Here is a 17,500-nt window from a genome sequence, read left to right as displayed (position 1 = left end):
CTGGATGACTCCTTGAGTGTGGGTGCGGCAGCACGTGGTGTGTGTGTGTGTGTGTGTGTGTGTGAGTGGTTGGTTATGTGTGTGTTTGTTGGGCGAGAGTATGTGCGTTTGCGTGTTAATATCCATAAAACCACTTGTGTTAATAACCATAATAATGGTCCTTCAGAAAAAAGATCTCAATGTGCAGAAAAACATGGATAAAAATAGGCACTAATGAAAAACTGAGGACCTTGAATGTCTGAAGTACTTTTAGGAATTTCATCAAGTTACTTAATGTAATGATGCATTAGTATGAGGCACAAAACAGACTCAACTAAACTCAATTATTCCTGTGCTACTTGGTTCCAGTAACAAGTGGATGTTGTTCTGTTTAACATTATCATGTTAGGCACTATGTAAACAGTGTGCTGGTCAAATAATTATGACTAATATTAGTATTATGTATTATAAGTAATATAATTTTTTAAGGAAAGGATGCACAGAAAAGAAATGTTGTTAATGATGATTAATGATTTGTTAATGATTTGTAACGCATCGATTTGTAAATGTTAAAAGGCAGAGGTTTTCAGTTATGAAAAATAATGAACATCCGTGGAACGTTATTGATGAGAACCAAGTATTAGACCGTCCTGCGTCCTGCCATAACTATATAGCTATAACTATATGATGAGGGAGAGGCTGTGTGGTTCAAGTGGAGGAAAATAACTCATTTTTAGATAAATCTTCAGAGCAAAAACAATATGGAGGAAAATATCAAAAAGATGTCTGGACTGTCACACCTTGCGTAGCAGCACACCTACATCGTATGGGAAATTGAGCAAGAGATATAAGTGGCCGTAGTGAGAGCATCAGCATTCAAGGCCCAATTCAAACACAGCGGAGTGAAACGGGAGATGCCTAACATAATGGTGCTCCGTATTGAAAACAATGGTGTCATTGAGCCCAAAGTGCTTTCTGCCCTGCCAGGTAAGATGTTCAGGAGGAGGCAGTTGCCCCCCCCCACCCCTCCATAATGATCCTCATAAAGTAGGCTTACTGTTTTACATGCAGTGCATATAAGCAGAAACATGCATATCCAGAGATACATGACATAGCTTGTGTTTGATAGCTTGAATGTATTTAATAGTCAAATTTACTCGCTATGGTTTTATGAAAAAAAAAATCTCCCTTAGCCATGGCACTTCTGCTTTAGTATTAATTATAATGTCAGTAATTGGGTGAGATTAAGTGGGCTTTAGGCAAATGGAGGAGTCCATATGTTCAAAGGGTTTTGCTGCTGGTTGGCTTCATATTAAATCCACAAAAATATGAAAACACTGCCTCACATTTAAAAAAATAAGATTTTTAGTTTATTTATTCATTCATTTGTGAATACTTGGAGGGAAACTCAGGACAATACAAATGCCCCAGTATGAAACCAACCCTAGATTTTTTCCCTGTATGGCGAAAGCACAAGGCGGAGGTCAAAGTAAAGGTATGATGATAGGTGACCTTGGGTGTCTTGAAAGGTGCCTCTAAATTAAATGTATTATTATTATCATTATGATTGGTGGTCAGTAACATTCTGAGGGCAGGGTTTAGCATGCAGGTACATTGGCTGGGGAGACCAAACAGCCAATGAGGTTGAACTCTGTCCAACAATGAGGTCGACCATGGAGAAGTTGGAAGCAAAACTACAGTGAGATACAGATTGAAACAGAGTGGGTGCAGAATATAAGCCCGCTGTTTTTGGAATGTGGCAGCGCAGTGTTTCGATTTTTCGGTTAATCAGTTATTTTGAGAGCTGAGCGTGTCCATGAATGGATTAGGGTAAGAAGGAGGATTTCATATCCAACACTGAAGGATAAGAACAAGTACAAATGAAGTACAATTTTAAACTTTCATATGTGCGTCCTTTCAAAGGTGAACATTCTCTTTTTTCCACAAGAACATAATTTTTCTTTAAATAATTAAATAATTTCCTTAAAGGGTTCGGAGGAAGCTGGGCAGCAGAACGCACGGGGTACATCGTCGAGTGTTGACCCTGCTGATGAGATCACCACTCATTATGGCTACTCGTTAGAGGCTGGCCTCGCGTTGCGTTAAAGGCAAGTCATCGTGGTAACCCATGTCATAATGAAGGAAAATTGCATCCCTTTGTTAAAGACCTCGGGGTAGACAAAAACCCTGTTTTTTACCATGCTAATTAAGGACAAAAGTTTCTGCCCCGACTTTATCCCTGACCATAAAGCTTGAGATATTATTCTTAAATCATATTCAAGGTTGTGCCGTTTGAAAACCGTGCCAGAGTAGCTTGAAGCGAACACTATGCTCTTAGGTTTGGTCGTTTTTTAGGTTGGCTTTTTGGGCCTTAAACGCAATTAAAGATATTCCTCTAATCAATCAAAGCCATTACCTAGTCATGTGTAGGCTGTGTAATTGTAGCGTGTGAATATGAATTAGATATGATTTCAGCTGATTCTTGTTTAGCAGTATTTGTATACATATATATACACTCTATATATAATTTCTTACATTTATATAGCGCTTTTCAAGGTACCATAAGTGCTTTACAGTGAAGGGCAGACCTCACTGTATATATATATACTGGTGTGACTCGCAGACCATGTTCAGACCTGATCTAAATAAACTGAACAACCAATTTGGGTCATAACTGAGAACTTTTGTTCTCTTGCTGCTAACAAATACATAAGGATAATATATATATATATACATATTTATATGTATTTTTTTTTATAGACATACATATACATTTATATATCCTGCTGGTGCAGTGGGATAAGTTTGCATATTCAACCCTATGCTGATTTTATTTATTTATTTTAAAAAAAAAATTAAAGCGGAACTATAAATTAATAGAAACTGTAAGTCTGTGTTCAAATATCACAGTATTAAAATTTGCTTTTGGAGATTAAATTACTCAGCAAGATGAAGATCAGAAGTGGAAAGAGCAGAACTGGAAAAGCAAAATAAATATTTATGATAGTAACACTATTTGGAAGTTGACGAGGCAAATTCCTCAGACACAAGCACCGTATTCAACAATGAACCTTGTTTGACCTTGGTTAATCCTGCTTTTAAACGGCCCACTCTGCACAGGTCACCTGGTTTGACCTTGGTCAACCCTGCCTTTAATGGCCGGTTCAGACTACACGATTCTCAGACATTCCTCCACGATTTAACATGTCACATTATACGATCTCAGAGCCAGGAAATCGGGCCTTGTCTCGTCGTAAGACTGGCCACACTACAAGATTCAAGGGTGCGATGCTCTCTACTTTGTATCATTCACGTTTGCAAAATATTTTGAAATCTAATATTTAGAACTAACATAAATGCTTTTTACATTTTTGTCATAAAGGTTCCAGTAGTTTTTATATCTGCTCAATGCGGCAATTCCTCACAGTAGTTGCGTTGCGCGTGACATGAACTATACAAAGTAGACGCAGCAACAACGTAGCCTAGCAACAAAGCGTCAACAATGGATCCCGAGTACCTAGCACTAGGCATTATGCTGGCGGTCCTCTGCACAGAGACAGAATGGAAGAAAAAGAAGAAAAGATTGTGGACTCGTTCTTGGGTTGAAAATGCAGGGACGTTGCTGCCACATTTCCACCAAAGTTGTCTCCATTATATTGCTCCATTTTCTATCGTTTTCTTTATTAGCCTTCTTCTTGTTATTGATCGCATTCATTTTTGCAGTAGTTACTCCTACTCAGCGTAGTGCAGTGAAGTCAGTTGGTTAACACTGCGCGTGAGCTCCAGCTGTTCGCGGGCTTCCCTCACGCAACTGGGGGCGTGGTTCCCTCATGTCAACAATGGATACGTCATGCGATTCCCCAAAAAATTCTGACATGCCAAACTTTTCGTCGTGGGGTTTTCGAACGTCGCAGACGAAAGCATCGCAGATCTCAAGCATGTCACATTACAAGACCTCGTCTCGTCGCCGACCCGTCAAAATCGTGTACGATTCGCAAATTTGTCTGCGACGAAAGAATCGGGGCAAAATCGGGCTGAAATCGTGTAGTCTGAACGTGCCATTAATTGCCCATTTGTACCCAGTCGAAAAACGGTTCCCGCTGCCGCATATCACTCCACCTGCCGACATTGTGCACCTCACTCACGAAGAAACCAATAATTGGCAAGGTGAAGTCCTCTCCTTTAGGGACTGTCCCCTCCCGTCCCGCCCACCGAGGCTGTCACATTAGGACTACGCACCATTAAGTATTTAAACAGGGATGGCGGCAGGCAGCTCCTTAACAGCCCCCCCCATCTCTCTACTCACTGGGCGGACACAGACATGGCATACACCAGGGACCCCCATGAGCCCCTCATCAAAGTGAGGCAGAGCGGGAGGAGAGGAGGGCGACCGAGGGACACGAGAGCAGAGGAGTGATAGAGTTGGAGAGTACAAGAGAGAGACAGAGAGAGATGACAGAGAGGGAGATTAGGGAGGCCAGTGCTTTGTTTGCATAAAAGTACAAAGTTGTCACCTTGAGTGAGGGTTGGGTTAATGCAGACAATTTAGCTTGGGTGTTACCCCGCACCCCTCCCCCCACCCACGCCCCCCCTACCAAGGATTACACCCAGGCTAAATTGTTGGAGCGTAAATGACAGTTCTCTTTTTTCCCCTTCTCTCTTTATCTGTGTTTGATCTTCCTTCTGCCTCACCCCCAATGCAACCATTGTCCATCTGCCTCTCAGACATCCCGCTTACACGCTGTTGGTTCCTTTGGTGGCTTGGCAAACCCTAATACAGAAGCCCTTCCTTGCAAGCTAACTGCCCAAACATGGCGCCTGTTAAGTTAATAGTGTGGCATCGTGGGGGTTGTAGTTTTGTTCCAATAGTAGAACAGAGTGACCAGTAAGAGCCATGTTTTATAGGATTCTGGGGACAGTTAGCCGTGATATACTGGCGTAATGGTCTGAATGAACCCATGCACCCAGAGGGTTCATATCTCTCTCTCTCTCTCTCTCTCTCTCTCTCTCTCTCTCTCGCTCCCGCTCATTGCGTCGCCTCGACTTTGCCTGCCCTCTGCATGTAAATGAGATGGCACAATGGAGGTGAACTAGGACTTCAACAAAAGTCTGACATTTAGTTGCCATTTAGCAGCGAGAGAAAAAAAGGAGATTTACCTATCCGTGGGGAATTGTTCCTTAACACAGTTCTGTGTGTCATTCAGTGCAGAGGGACAGAGATTAGTTTGACGGTGTTCCCGGGAAGTGAGAGCTTGACTCCATTACCCTGCATATTTCTCCTTCCAGGAGTTAAAATGTACTTCTCTTCCCCAAAATATCGTTTTATCCAGCTAAATGTACTATTTCCCGCCGCTCTTCCCTTATGCCTTTTACTCCCCTGTTTGCACAAATCCACAGAGACATTCCATCATACACACTCAGTCACACACGCATGCACCTGCAAAGAACAGAGATGCGCACAGACAGGCGCACACACACGCACGCAGCCGTCGTCTAGCGTCTGCCTTGCGATGAGTTATGCTCCGAGACGGCGGGCTGTCGCATCAGAGCGCTATTGGTATTCCGTCCCATGAGCTTAGGCCAACACAAAGGACAAGGAGAGACAGAAAGGAGCGGAGAGCGAGAGTAAGCAGGGGAGAGCAGAGGGACAGGGCGAGGAGAGGCAATGTGTTTTTTCTTACAGTCAAGTCAATGCAAACTACGTTTTCTAAGGACCGCGATGAGAATCCATGCGGCCATTGAACCGTCGCCACCACTCGCCGACCATCACTGGATTTACAGCTCATGAGAAATGTCCTCCGTCGATGCCACCTCTTGCTCCCGCCACAAAGGGGAAATTGTTGCACGCTCACTTTGTCACTTTTTCTCTCGGTTTGGCTCTCCCCCCCCCCCCCCCCTTCTCCACGCTTTCCTTTTGTCCGTTCTGGGCCCGGTGATTGGAGCTACTCATCTGTGTATTTTCCCCCTCAAGGCAGGGCTATAGAAGCGGACACTCTCATTGATCATTCTTTCCACTTTTCTCCTGCTTTTTCGATCCCCGCCCGTACTCTGCCCGTTCTGATCTGAATTTATGTTTTTTTTTTATGCGTCTCAGTGCTGTACGTATGTAATAGCAGGTCCTAGTTGATGTTGACAGCTATATATGGCCATAACTGAACGGGGTGAGAAAACAATACCCAGAAAGAGCCAGAGTAAATAGAAGTGATCATAACACTTATACAAACACAACCAAATCAATAGAAAGAAAACAAAGTAAGAATAAAAGAAAAGATTGAACGGGGAAGAAAAGAAAAAATCACACACAAAACAGAGCATCTCTCTCAAAAGCTAGGATTGATCTAGAGGTGTTTTCATTTAATCAATAGGCAAGGAGTATATTCCATTAAACTCAGAAAGGACTATAAAATGTACTTCTCCATGCAATGAGTATTACAATGGAAGGGTGTTCAACTGCTGTAGTACCGCTTGAGCAAGATGCCCAAGGCCTATTGGCTCCTTATTGACATTCTGAATCCACTGAAAGTTCCTTTCGATAATGTATCTGCTGAATAACTTAAAAGTAAGAGTAGTAATTTATTATTTGATACAGCTAATTAAATAGCCTGCTGCCAAATATGCACATTTTCTTAAATGCTGAAATGTTTTCCTCTAGATAGTTTGCGTGGGGATACCATTTAAAATGTGGATTTGAGGCTTGTTTGTTTACACACAACAGGCGTTTGAACTGGGTGCCGCTTGCTATGGAGAAAACTGGTTTTCATCTCTCTATGTTCTGTAATCCATTGAGCCACAAACTCTAGAGCTGAGCAGAGATGTACATTTTTCTAAATGGAATTAACCTTATCATGCCCACCAACTAATCAGTAAGATGTGAGCAATATGTGTATACCCTTTTCACTGCATTCTTATATGCATATCCAATTTCCATAAAAACCATCTTCTAACTCAAACTGGCCTCACCCGGCCCTTCCATTTGCCGTTGTTCACAGCGTTTAGAATCTGTTAAATACCAATTCTGGTCTGGGCTTGCCTGGTTAGGCATAAATCCACAATCATGAATGCCCTCCTTCACCTGGCGCATAATGTTGTCCAACTCCTGCACCAAAGTACTCCAACACATTATTGGAGAACCAGACTTAATATTTGGTCCCATTTAAGGGACATTATACCTTCCAATCTCCCCTCCTAATGACCCCATTTCTTGCAAATCCAATTTTCTGCCAGCCCTTCAGGAATATTTTGTGGTGGAGCTGTGGTAATTCTTCAGCTAAAACGTAATAACTGACAGCCCGTATGTGTTATTGTAGCAATTAGTTGGAAACAAAGTTTGACATCTTGCAACATATATTTTTGGGTCAGGCTACCTGGTTGTTTCCAAAGCCTTCTCTTGCGTTGAGGAGGTTCTCGGAGCGATCCTGCTCTTGACTAGAAACTCTACACAAAATGGTGTTATGTTATTATGCTGTCGTTCGATCTGGAAGGTTATTACCCATGTACATACAAACTCAATGCGTGTGAGACATGGACTGATACAATTGAAAATAACGCCACGGTCAAATCCTTGTCGTTGAGGTTATCTACAAATGTATTTTCTTTCTAGATATTGCCCCCTCCGTGTTGCCAATGGCTTCGGGGTGTGGATAACCTCTATCACCTGCTTTGTATTGGCAGTCTATTTTAAACGGTTTGCTGAGGTAGGAATCCCAGCTGATGAATAGTGATCCTGATTCATGCTCTATTACGTATTTATCCTGAGGATGTCTTTGCCAAAACACATATCAGATGTATTGCTTTTCTGACTTGAATTGCAAATCGCTCGTTCGCCCAACATTAGAAGAAAAATACCTATTGTTCCCTTTCCCACGGTGCCCTAACATGGAGAACAGCTCCTTGTTCAGCTGCCGGAAGGCATCATAAATAATACCACATTATATTCAACGTGTATGGAAGTTCATAACCTCTTTGGTTTTTTCAATTATTTTGTTTGTTTCGTTTTTATTTACCGGTAGTCTTGTCTTTGCTTTATTTTAACTCATAATTGTTTTATTTCTGTGGCTGGTTATACTGATCGGTGTATAATATGCATTACCTTAGTAAAAAATAGATGATAGAGTGTGACCTGTAAACTCATTAGGTACAAGAGACAAAGGTATATTATATTTCAAACATAATTACGCCACAACAATGCTGAACACTTGATTCTGATTGGTATAAATAGTTTAAAGGTTGTGCTTTATGCTCTTATTTTAACGGGTCCAGATCAATGCACTAAGAATTCAACGTGAACAACAACGGGCGATTCAAAGTATCCACTTCCTGTGTCCTTAGTCCGGCCTAATGCGTAGCTTTAAGCGGATCAGCTCCCTCACTACTGTCTGGCATGAGGTTGGTGTTTATGCAGCCAGCCATTGTTCCACAGAGCTGCCCGTTCCGCCCTGCGACCTGCCTCAGGACTTTAACTCCAGCTGATTAAGTCATTAAAAAAACAACACTGTTATGGATGCCAGTGGCTAACATCTTATTATTGTTGCTAACTGTGGTATATGTGGAGGGTGGTGTAGTTTATTTGGCTTCGCCTCAGCCCCATCTCCACCACTGTCCTACCTTATTTTCCGATTGTCCAAAGACGTGGCTTATTTCTTACTGAAGATAAAATGTTGGTTACTTTCCCGTCTTCATGTTTGTCTGGTGTGTGTGTATGTGTGTGTGTGTATGTGTGTGTGTGTGTGTGTGTGTGTGTGTGTGTGTGTGTGTGTGTGTGTGTGTGTGTGTGTGTCTAGAAAAGTGTATTTATCCATGGTTTTCACAACTAACACCACCCCCCAAACGATTAGAGCAATACAAATAAAACATAATTAGAACAGTGAAATAAATTAAACGCATGCAATAAAGAGGCAGCATCACCATGAATAAAAGCCTCATAACAAATTGCAGACCTTTGTGAAAATGTATTTTAATGCAGTGACTGCTCTTGTACAATAATCAAGTTAATATCTGTTGTTCTGCATGGTTAACAGACACATATGAAAAAATCACTGCATAACTTTGTTTTATCTCCCTCAATTTCCCCTGCATTCTCTTCTCCTCCTACTCCTCCTTCCTCTCCTCATCCTCCTCCCCACTCCACCTCCTCCTCCACCTCCTCCTCACCTTTCTCCTCCACCTCCTTCTCCGCCTCGTCCTCCTGTCCATTCACATCAACCATCAATCCATCTGCTCTTCTTCTCTTCCCCTCGTTCTGCTCCTGTCTGCCCCCCTCTCTCTCTTTCTCTTTCCCTCTTTCTCTCTCTCTCTTTCTCTTTGTCACTCACTCTCTCTCCTTATATTTCCCTTTCTTTCTCTCTATCTCTCCCTCCCTCTCTCTCTATCACATCACACCACACACACACACACTCACACACTCGTCAATCAATCACACACAATCATACAATCATCCATTCACTCTCCTCGCCGCCTCTCCATCATTTCTCTCCATTCTTTCTTTCTATGTCCTCCCCCCCCCCCTCCTCTCCCCCCTCCTCCCCCCCTCCCCCGCCGCTCCACAGCCTTGAAGGACGAGCGCTTCCAGATGGTGCTGTTCACGCCGCGGCTGGTGCGCATCGAGCTCACCAACGTCAGCGTGTCGGACGAGGGCGGCTACTTCTGCCAGCTGTACACGGACGACACACACCACCAGGTGGCCACGCTGTCCGTGTCCGTGCCGCCCGAGACGCCCACCGTGGAGGTGAAGCAGAAGGCGGTGGAGGGCGGTGAGGCCGAGCTCAGCTGCGTGTCGCCGCGCAGCAAGCCCGCCGCAACCCTGCGCTGGGTCCGCGGTGGCCGCGAGTTGCCAGGTGTGTAGGGGTGTGGTCCGCGGGGTGGGATGAGTCTGGGGGGTTTGTCAATGTTTCAGATCCATTTTCCAACCGTCTCGGATCATTGTTTCACCATCCCTGAGTCTCACCTCAGATCAGTGTACTTATACATCTTTAAAATGCACTTTTTTCACTAGGTGGGACGTTGATAAGCCCATTTATGGTTTTTATGAATTTATTATATATTGACAGCCATTATGTTCCCTTATATACCCGGTTTTTAGCCGAGAATGGTACAGTCTACTGGGTCGGCTGGCAGGTTGATCCATCCATCATATGTGGGTGGATACTCACATGTTTGGTAATAATGTGTCACTAATCAACATCACACCTGATTGTTAAATAGTGCCCCCTTCGTCTAGCCATCATCCTTTTATTGTAATGAATTCTACGACTCCAAAGTATCTCTGTGATTCTAGCTCTTATTATATTTCTTCTTGTTTGTTTTGTTTCCCTTGTTAAGCGCTTTGTATTGCAGTTTTGCATGCCAAGTGCGCCATTAATAATGTTTGATTGGCTGATTGATCGAGGGAGAGGCTGGATAGCACCGGCAGAATGGAGCAGGCTGGAGCAGAGGCAGAATGTGCGAGGGATGGGTGCTTTGATGAATGAAGGAATAGACGAATGTTATGGGGACTGCGTCTGGGGACTGCGGGAGTGATAAATGACAAAGTCTCGGCTCGGAAAAGAGCGCTGGATTAAAAAAGAAACAAAGGGAAATGGGAAGTGGAGCTGCCCTGGACAAGTTAAATGGAGAAGAGTTGAATGGAAGTTACACTTGAGGGAGGTACAGGTGTTCTGAAGGAGTGAAGGATAGGAGGATGGATTTGTTCTAATTAATAAATATTCGAGGGGAGAACAATATCAATGTTCCGGGTTTAAGGCCTTCCTCAGGTTGATAAGCAGGAGTATTTAAACATGACGATCCAGTTTCACATGATCCAACAAGACTTTTGACTCTGTGTACGAATGGAATCCCTTCATATCGTTGCAGAAAGCATTTAAGCGTGTGGTTTTGCTGTAGATATGCTCACACTGGCTTGAACATCAAAATCCTGCACTTCAAATGCGAGCACAGATACATGTCAATCTGTCTTTACCTCTGGTCTATTTTGCACTCACACAAACATACACAAATAGTTTTAGTTCATTTCCGTCCAAATCGAAATCTCCCAACATCTTTTTCTCTGATAGAACTGTTCCATGCGTCATGTTCTCTACCTCCTCCATCTGTCTCTGCGGCTGTCCGGTAGCTTCCCTTGGCGTCTGACTATTAAAGCGCTCCTTGATTCAATAAAACATCTAAATGGTGTTTTTTGCCCTGTACCTGAAGCGCATTTGACTGCAGGAGGCATCCCGCGCTCTTTCTGCTAGTTAAAACGGCGGTGGTTGTTGACTTCATTGATTCGAGTCAATCCCTCTCTGGGTTCTCATCTCTAAGTAGTTGCTCCTCCTCCATGGGGAAACTCCTCCACTGCAACTCATGTTCTATGCTTTTAGTGCAATGTTCCTGGGAACTTTATTGATCAAATGAGCCATGGATGTTGAATTGGAAAGAAAACAAGATTTCCAGATAGTTGCCGATTTGAAATTTGCCATCAAAAAGGATGGAAGCTTATTTGAAGAGGAAGTATGTTATTTTGCTGACATCGGAATAAGCAGAAAAAACTTTAGGCTTCCAAATGTGAGCTCATGGACAAATTTTATAACTGAAGTTGAAAGCTGTCCTTGGGCTAGATAGTGATGTAGTCACGTCAGCACAGTAAACAATGACTTGGTAATCTTAGGAGAGAAAAAGGCACATTTGACAACTCTAGATAAGAGTGGGACTGCGTCAAAATATACTTTTCATTAAAAGAGGTAGAATTATTTTATATTAGTTGCAGAAGTAATTTAATTTTCCCTTTTTAACCGTCTTAATAAATTAAGTTAATTGCGGTACGCAAATTTGGGGGCAAATTTAAAAAAAAATGAATAAATCCAATAAGTACCGATCCATCTCTTCAGGTGGACTGGTATTTAAGTGTTCTAATCCCACCATGTGTGGCATTGTTTGATTCATACTTATTGTACTGTCAGACTGATACAAATAAAGTTCACTTAAACACACTGTCACATTTCACCCTTGGAGGGTGAAAGATTAAGGGGGTGTTTTTGTCAAATTGCCCTTTTTAATCTTCATGCCAACCTTCGTATCTACTCTATTTTTGCCTGACAATCAGTTTTTAGGTTCTTTAATCCTGTCTCTTCCATTCCTCTGTCAGAATAGACCCTAGCCTCAGATCTCATCTCCCTCTTCTCTCCTGCTCTGTTCTAGCCTCCTGGCACCCCCTCTGCCTTCTTCATCTTCTTTCATGTTCTCCATTGTTGGCAGCGACACATCCCCCTTGGGTTGATGTGGGTGATGCTTGTAAAGGGCTTGACAGACAGGCCACGAGTCAGACAATTAGACACATGGTCACTTATAAAGCCACTCATCTCTCTTCTTTTTTGCTTCCCTTTTCTCTTGCCCCCGTTATTTTAATTCCTTCCTTTACTAATATCCCTCTTTTCTCCTCTTGCACTCTCTGCAGTCTTCTTTTTTCCACTTCTATCGTATCCTTCTCTCTTCTCTTGCCTCATCTCCTCTCCTCTTTCCTTGCCTCCTCTCCCCTCACTCCTCTCCTCTCCCATCCTCTCCTCTTCTGTCCCATCCTCTCCTCTCCCATCCTTTCCTCTCCAATCCTCTCCTGTCCTCCACCATTCCTCTCCTCTCCTCTCCCATCCTCTCCTCTCCTCTCCCATCCTCTCCTCTCCTCTCCTCTCCTCTCCACTCCTCTTGACTTTCATCCTCTCCTCTCCAATCCTCTCCTCACCTCTCCCATCCTCCCCCTTCCCCTGAGTGGAGCCCACCATGACACTTAAGGTTACAGGCAGATCCCAGTGATAGGGGAGCACCCTGTAATTAAGACGCTATTGCTCCTCTCCTCCACTGCACCGCTTCTCCTCTGCTCTGCTCCTCCTGCTTACACACACATGCACGTTATCACAAACACACACACCATTAGCACATGCTACAATTGGACTTGCTTCCATTTGCTCACTGGTAATAATTGAAAACTCAGCGGGATATTATAAGTGAGTGTTGCATTATCCACCTGCCAGAACAACTGCTAATTCCTGCCTTCTCCCTCCTTAACATTCTTTCTTTCTTCATACCATCATCCCTTAACTTCTGCCATTGTAACTTTATCTCCCCTTTTTTTTGTCATTTTTCCTTTTCTTTCTTTCTTTCTTTCTTTCTTTCTTTCTTTCTTTCTTTCTTTCTTTCTTTCTTTCTTTCTTTCTTTCTTATCTCTTACTCTATAATTTTTTATCTTGTTTTCTTTATTTCTTTCTTTCTCAGATTCTTCTTTCTTTCTTCTTCCTTTCTCCTTCGTTCCATCTCCTCTCTTTCTTTTGTCCCTTCGTGCCGTCCTATCCCTTTTCATCGTCTACTCCCTGCGCATCCCTCTGGCCTACTCTTCTGTGCCTCTTCCTCAGTTCTCCTCATCATCAGCTCCTTTCTTGTCCTCCATCTCACCACACGTTTCCATCAATCACGGCTGTTGTTGCCGTCTGTCTCTGTGTTGTCCCTTTTCCTAGTCGCCTTTCTTCTCTGTCCCTTTGACAGCATCCTCTCTGTCTCTCTCTCTCTCTCTCTCTCCCCTCTCTCTCTCTCTCTCTCTCTCTCTACTCTGTCTGGCTCAGTTAAAATCTCAATTCAGTTATGCATATTCACGCTTTTATCTCGCCCCCTTCCAGATCGCTTCTTTCTCTCCTTCTTTCCCTCTATCTCTCTGTCTCACCCTCTCTCTCTCTCTCTCTCTCTCTCTCTCTCTCTCTGTTTCTTGTTCTCTCTTCATCTGCATTTTGTGAACCGAAAAAGCCCCCCACACACGCATACACACACACACACACACACACACACACACACACACACACACACACACACACACACTACACACACTCACTCACACGTCACACATGTATGCACACTCACACGCACACACACACACATTGCCAAAAAAGTTCACAAACACACACACATTTGCACACAGACACACACAAACAAACCCCCACGCACACAAACCGTCATATACACACATACACGTATGCATTCACGCACACACACACACACACACAAACACACACACACACATATTGCCCAAAACTTTCGGAAACCCACACACACTCATTTGCACACACGCACACACACACACACACACACTCACACTAACCTACACTCACACAAACAGTCGTGCACACACACATACATACACACACGCATCCGCACAGACACACACACACACACACACACACACACACACACACACACACACACACACACACACACACACACACACACACACACACACACACACGCACACACACACAAGCGCCTGATTCATAGAGCACAAACAAATAATTCTGCTGCCTATAATTGCTGTGAAATATTGATGTAAATTGCCGTCTCTCGCTCCTCTCTTCATCTCCCCTCTCTCGTCTCCATCTCCCTCCGTTCATCCTGGTACGCAGAGTCGCACTGAAAGCTCAATTCATCAGGAGTTAACTTTTTTATCCCTATCTCTCTGTTTTTTTGGTCACCCCCCCCCCCCCATCCCAACCCCATAGCCCCCCAACACGCCCACAATGCCCCACACAATGGACTCCTCAGCAGCATTGTATGCAGGATGAAAAGGAGGAAATTGGCCAGTAATGGTTGCTGATGTCTCTTGGGCTTTTTATCTCCTGTACTCCACTTTTCTCCCTTCTGCCCACACTATTGACGGAACCCTATCCATCTACCTACCGACTCCCCAAGCCACCAATCTAACTACCTATCCATCTACTTACCAACTCGCCAGGCCACCGGTCTAACTACCTATCCATCTACCTACTGCCTTCCTACCCGATCTAACTATCTATCCATCTACCTATCTACTCCCCGCCTGATCTAACTACCTATCTGTCTACCTACTGCCTTCCTAACCAATCTAACTACCTATCCATATACTTACCGACTCCCCACCCCATCTAACTACCTATCCATCTACCTATCGCCTTCCCAACTAACCTTACTACCTATCCATCTACCTACCTAGCTTCCTACCTGATCTTACTACCACCTTTACATTCCTTACTACCTTCCTTCTTACTTACCAGTCTGCCCACTTCCCTACCTTCAGGTCTACCTACTTTCCGACCAACCTCCTTACCTGTCCACCTATTGATGGAGCTACCCATCTCTCCCTACAACTTAAAGCCAATCCTCTGCCTCCCCCTCTATCCATTGCATTCAAGTCCATTCCTCCCTCCAATATTATCTCACTAAAATGTTCTTCTCCTTCCCGCACTGGGCGATTTCTTATCTCTCCTCCTGTGATATATCTATCTACAATTATCATTTTTTTCTTTGCTCTGAATGGTACTCTTAATACGTTTTGTTTTGTTGAATTATATGAATGGCTGACTTTCTTTCACCTCACAGGTACAAACAATTGTGTGTGAAAAACCTAACTTCGGAAATAATCTAAAGAATATGATCTCTGTCTCTCTCTCTCTCTCTCTCTCTCTCTCTCTCTCTCTCGTCTCTCTCTCTCTCTCTCTCTCTCTCTCCCTCTCTCTTGCTCTCCCTCACTCTCTCTCTCTCTCTCTCTCTTGCTCTCCCTCACTCTCTCCCCCCCCTCTATCCCCCCCCCCCCTCTCTCTCTCTCTCTCTCTCCTCTCTCTCTCTCTCTCTCTCTCTCTCTCTCTCTCTCTCTCTCTCTCTCTCTATCTCCCTCTCTCTTGCTCTCCCTCACTCTCTCTCTCTCTCTCTTGCTCTCCCTCACTCTCTTCCCCCCCCTCTATCTCCCCCCCCCCCCCTCTCTCTCCCCCCCCCCCCCCCCCCTCCCTCTCTCTGTCTCTGTAGGCGTGGTGTCCCAGCAGGAGGACTTCAAGACCTTCAGCGTTTCCAGTACGATCCGGATCCCCGTGGAGAGGAAGGACAACGGGGCGGCCCTCAGCTGTGAGGCCTCCCACCCAGCCCTCGGGGGCGTGAAGAGGACCCGCCACTACCGCCTCAACGTCTACTGTGGGTCCCGCTCGCCCTCTCCCGTCCCTCTCTCTCTCTCTCTCTCTCTCCCTCTCCCTCTCTCTCTCTCTCTCTCTCTCTCTCTCTCTCTCTCCCTCTCCCTCTCTCTCTCTCTCTCTCTCTCTCTCTCTCTCTCTCTCTCTCTCTCTCTCTCTCTCTCTCTCATGCTCACAACTCACATACCCATCCCGTCCATTCATCCAACCATTTACCCCGTCATTCCATCCATCCATTCACACATCCACCAGCCCAACCCCTCCGCCCATTCATCCATCCATCCACACATCCAGCGATCCACCATCGCACCATTTCATCCCTTCAACCATCCTCCCCTCCACCCTGTTCACACCATCCAACCTCCACCACCCTGTTCACACCATCCAACCTCCACCACCCTGTCCACCCCATCCAACCTCCACCACCCTGTCCACCCCATCCAACCTCCACCACCCTATTCACACCATCCAACCTCCGCCACCCTATTCACACCATCCAACCTCCACCACCCTATTCACACCATCCAACCTCCACCACCCTATTCACACCATCCAACCTCCGCCACCCTGTCCACCCCATCCAACCTCCACCACCCTATTCACACCATCCAACCTCCACAACCCTGTCCAACCATTCAGCCATTCATCCAATGTCCACCATCCAGTCATCCACCAAACATGGAGGGATGGTTCACAGTTTGAAAAACGTTCTGTCCAGAATCACGTGACATAAGTTAATATTGTGATATTTTTTACGTTTCTTTTCTGCCGCCCCCGATATACATTCTCTACAGGTACAAATTATTCTTTCGGCATCACTTTTTCTCAAGATAAAAATTTGAATACCATTAAATTGTGAGTTTATCTTTCATAGTGGCAATAATTTTGTCAGGGTCAACGTCTCATTTTTCAGATGGCAAATATCTCATTTTGGAATGAATGCCTTTTAAACACAGAGCAGACTCTCAATGGAGTCCATTTCCATTCAGTTGGGCAGCGAGAGTCCCTATTATTAAAAAGGTATACCCGCTAATCTATTGATGTGCCGACCCTGCTGCCAACACCAGCCTCCCGGGCATCGTTGGGATCTGGCTAACCATATGGTGTAACGGCCATGTCACTTTAGTATCGGTAAATGATCCAAATGTTACTCTCCTGCTTTAATTCATCTTCTGCGGCACAGTTGACCCAGAAGTGTGATTCAGATGACCTCCGAAGCCATATGTCTGCTCCAGATTGTATTTTTGTGGCCAATTTCGGGTGACATATTTAGGAGACAAACTTAATATTAAGTGTAATAAAAAAGAAATGTAAGTGTAAAAAAAAAAGAGCAAAGAGCACAACAGAAAATCTTAATTCAGCAATCATCACACATTTAAAGGTAATCTCTTTGATAGTCCAGAAAGGAAGTGTGCATCTTACGATAATTTGAAACCCTTAAAAAAAGTTATACAAATCTAACAGACAATTCTTCAACAGAGACACATGAGCTTCAAAAGATAAGAATATCCCCATATCATCTTCACCTTTATGAAATCTGAATTTATGGAGGATTTGTTATCTGAACAGTTGCTAGT

General features: G+C 44.2%; 1 protein-coding gene across 4 annotated transcripts in view; it reads left to right on the top strand.

The window, feature by feature from the left end:
• cadm4 (cell adhesion molecule 4) overlaps positions 1 to 17,500 on the top strand; it is a gene marked incomplete at its 5' end in the record, with an annotated part of 42,061 nt that overhangs the window by 470 nt on the left and 24,091 nt on the right. For all 4 annotated transcript variants that reach the window (XM_030369675.1, XM_030369676.1, XM_030369673.1 and 1 more), the window contains 2 exon segments: positions 9,525 to 9,812; positions 15,766 to 15,927. In XM_030369675.1, coding sequence (XP_030225535.1) covers positions 9,525 to 9,812; positions 15,766 to 15,927 — 450 coding nt within the window.

The sequence above is a fragment of the Gadus morhua genome, chromosome 11, assembly GCF_902167405.1.
Source record: "Gadus morhua chromosome 11, gadMor3.0, whole genome shotgun sequence".
Taxonomy (NCBI): domain Eukaryota; kingdom Metazoa; phylum Chordata; class Actinopteri; order Gadiformes; family Gadidae; genus Gadus; species Gadus morhua.
This window is presented reverse-complemented; position numbering and strand designations above follow the sequence as displayed.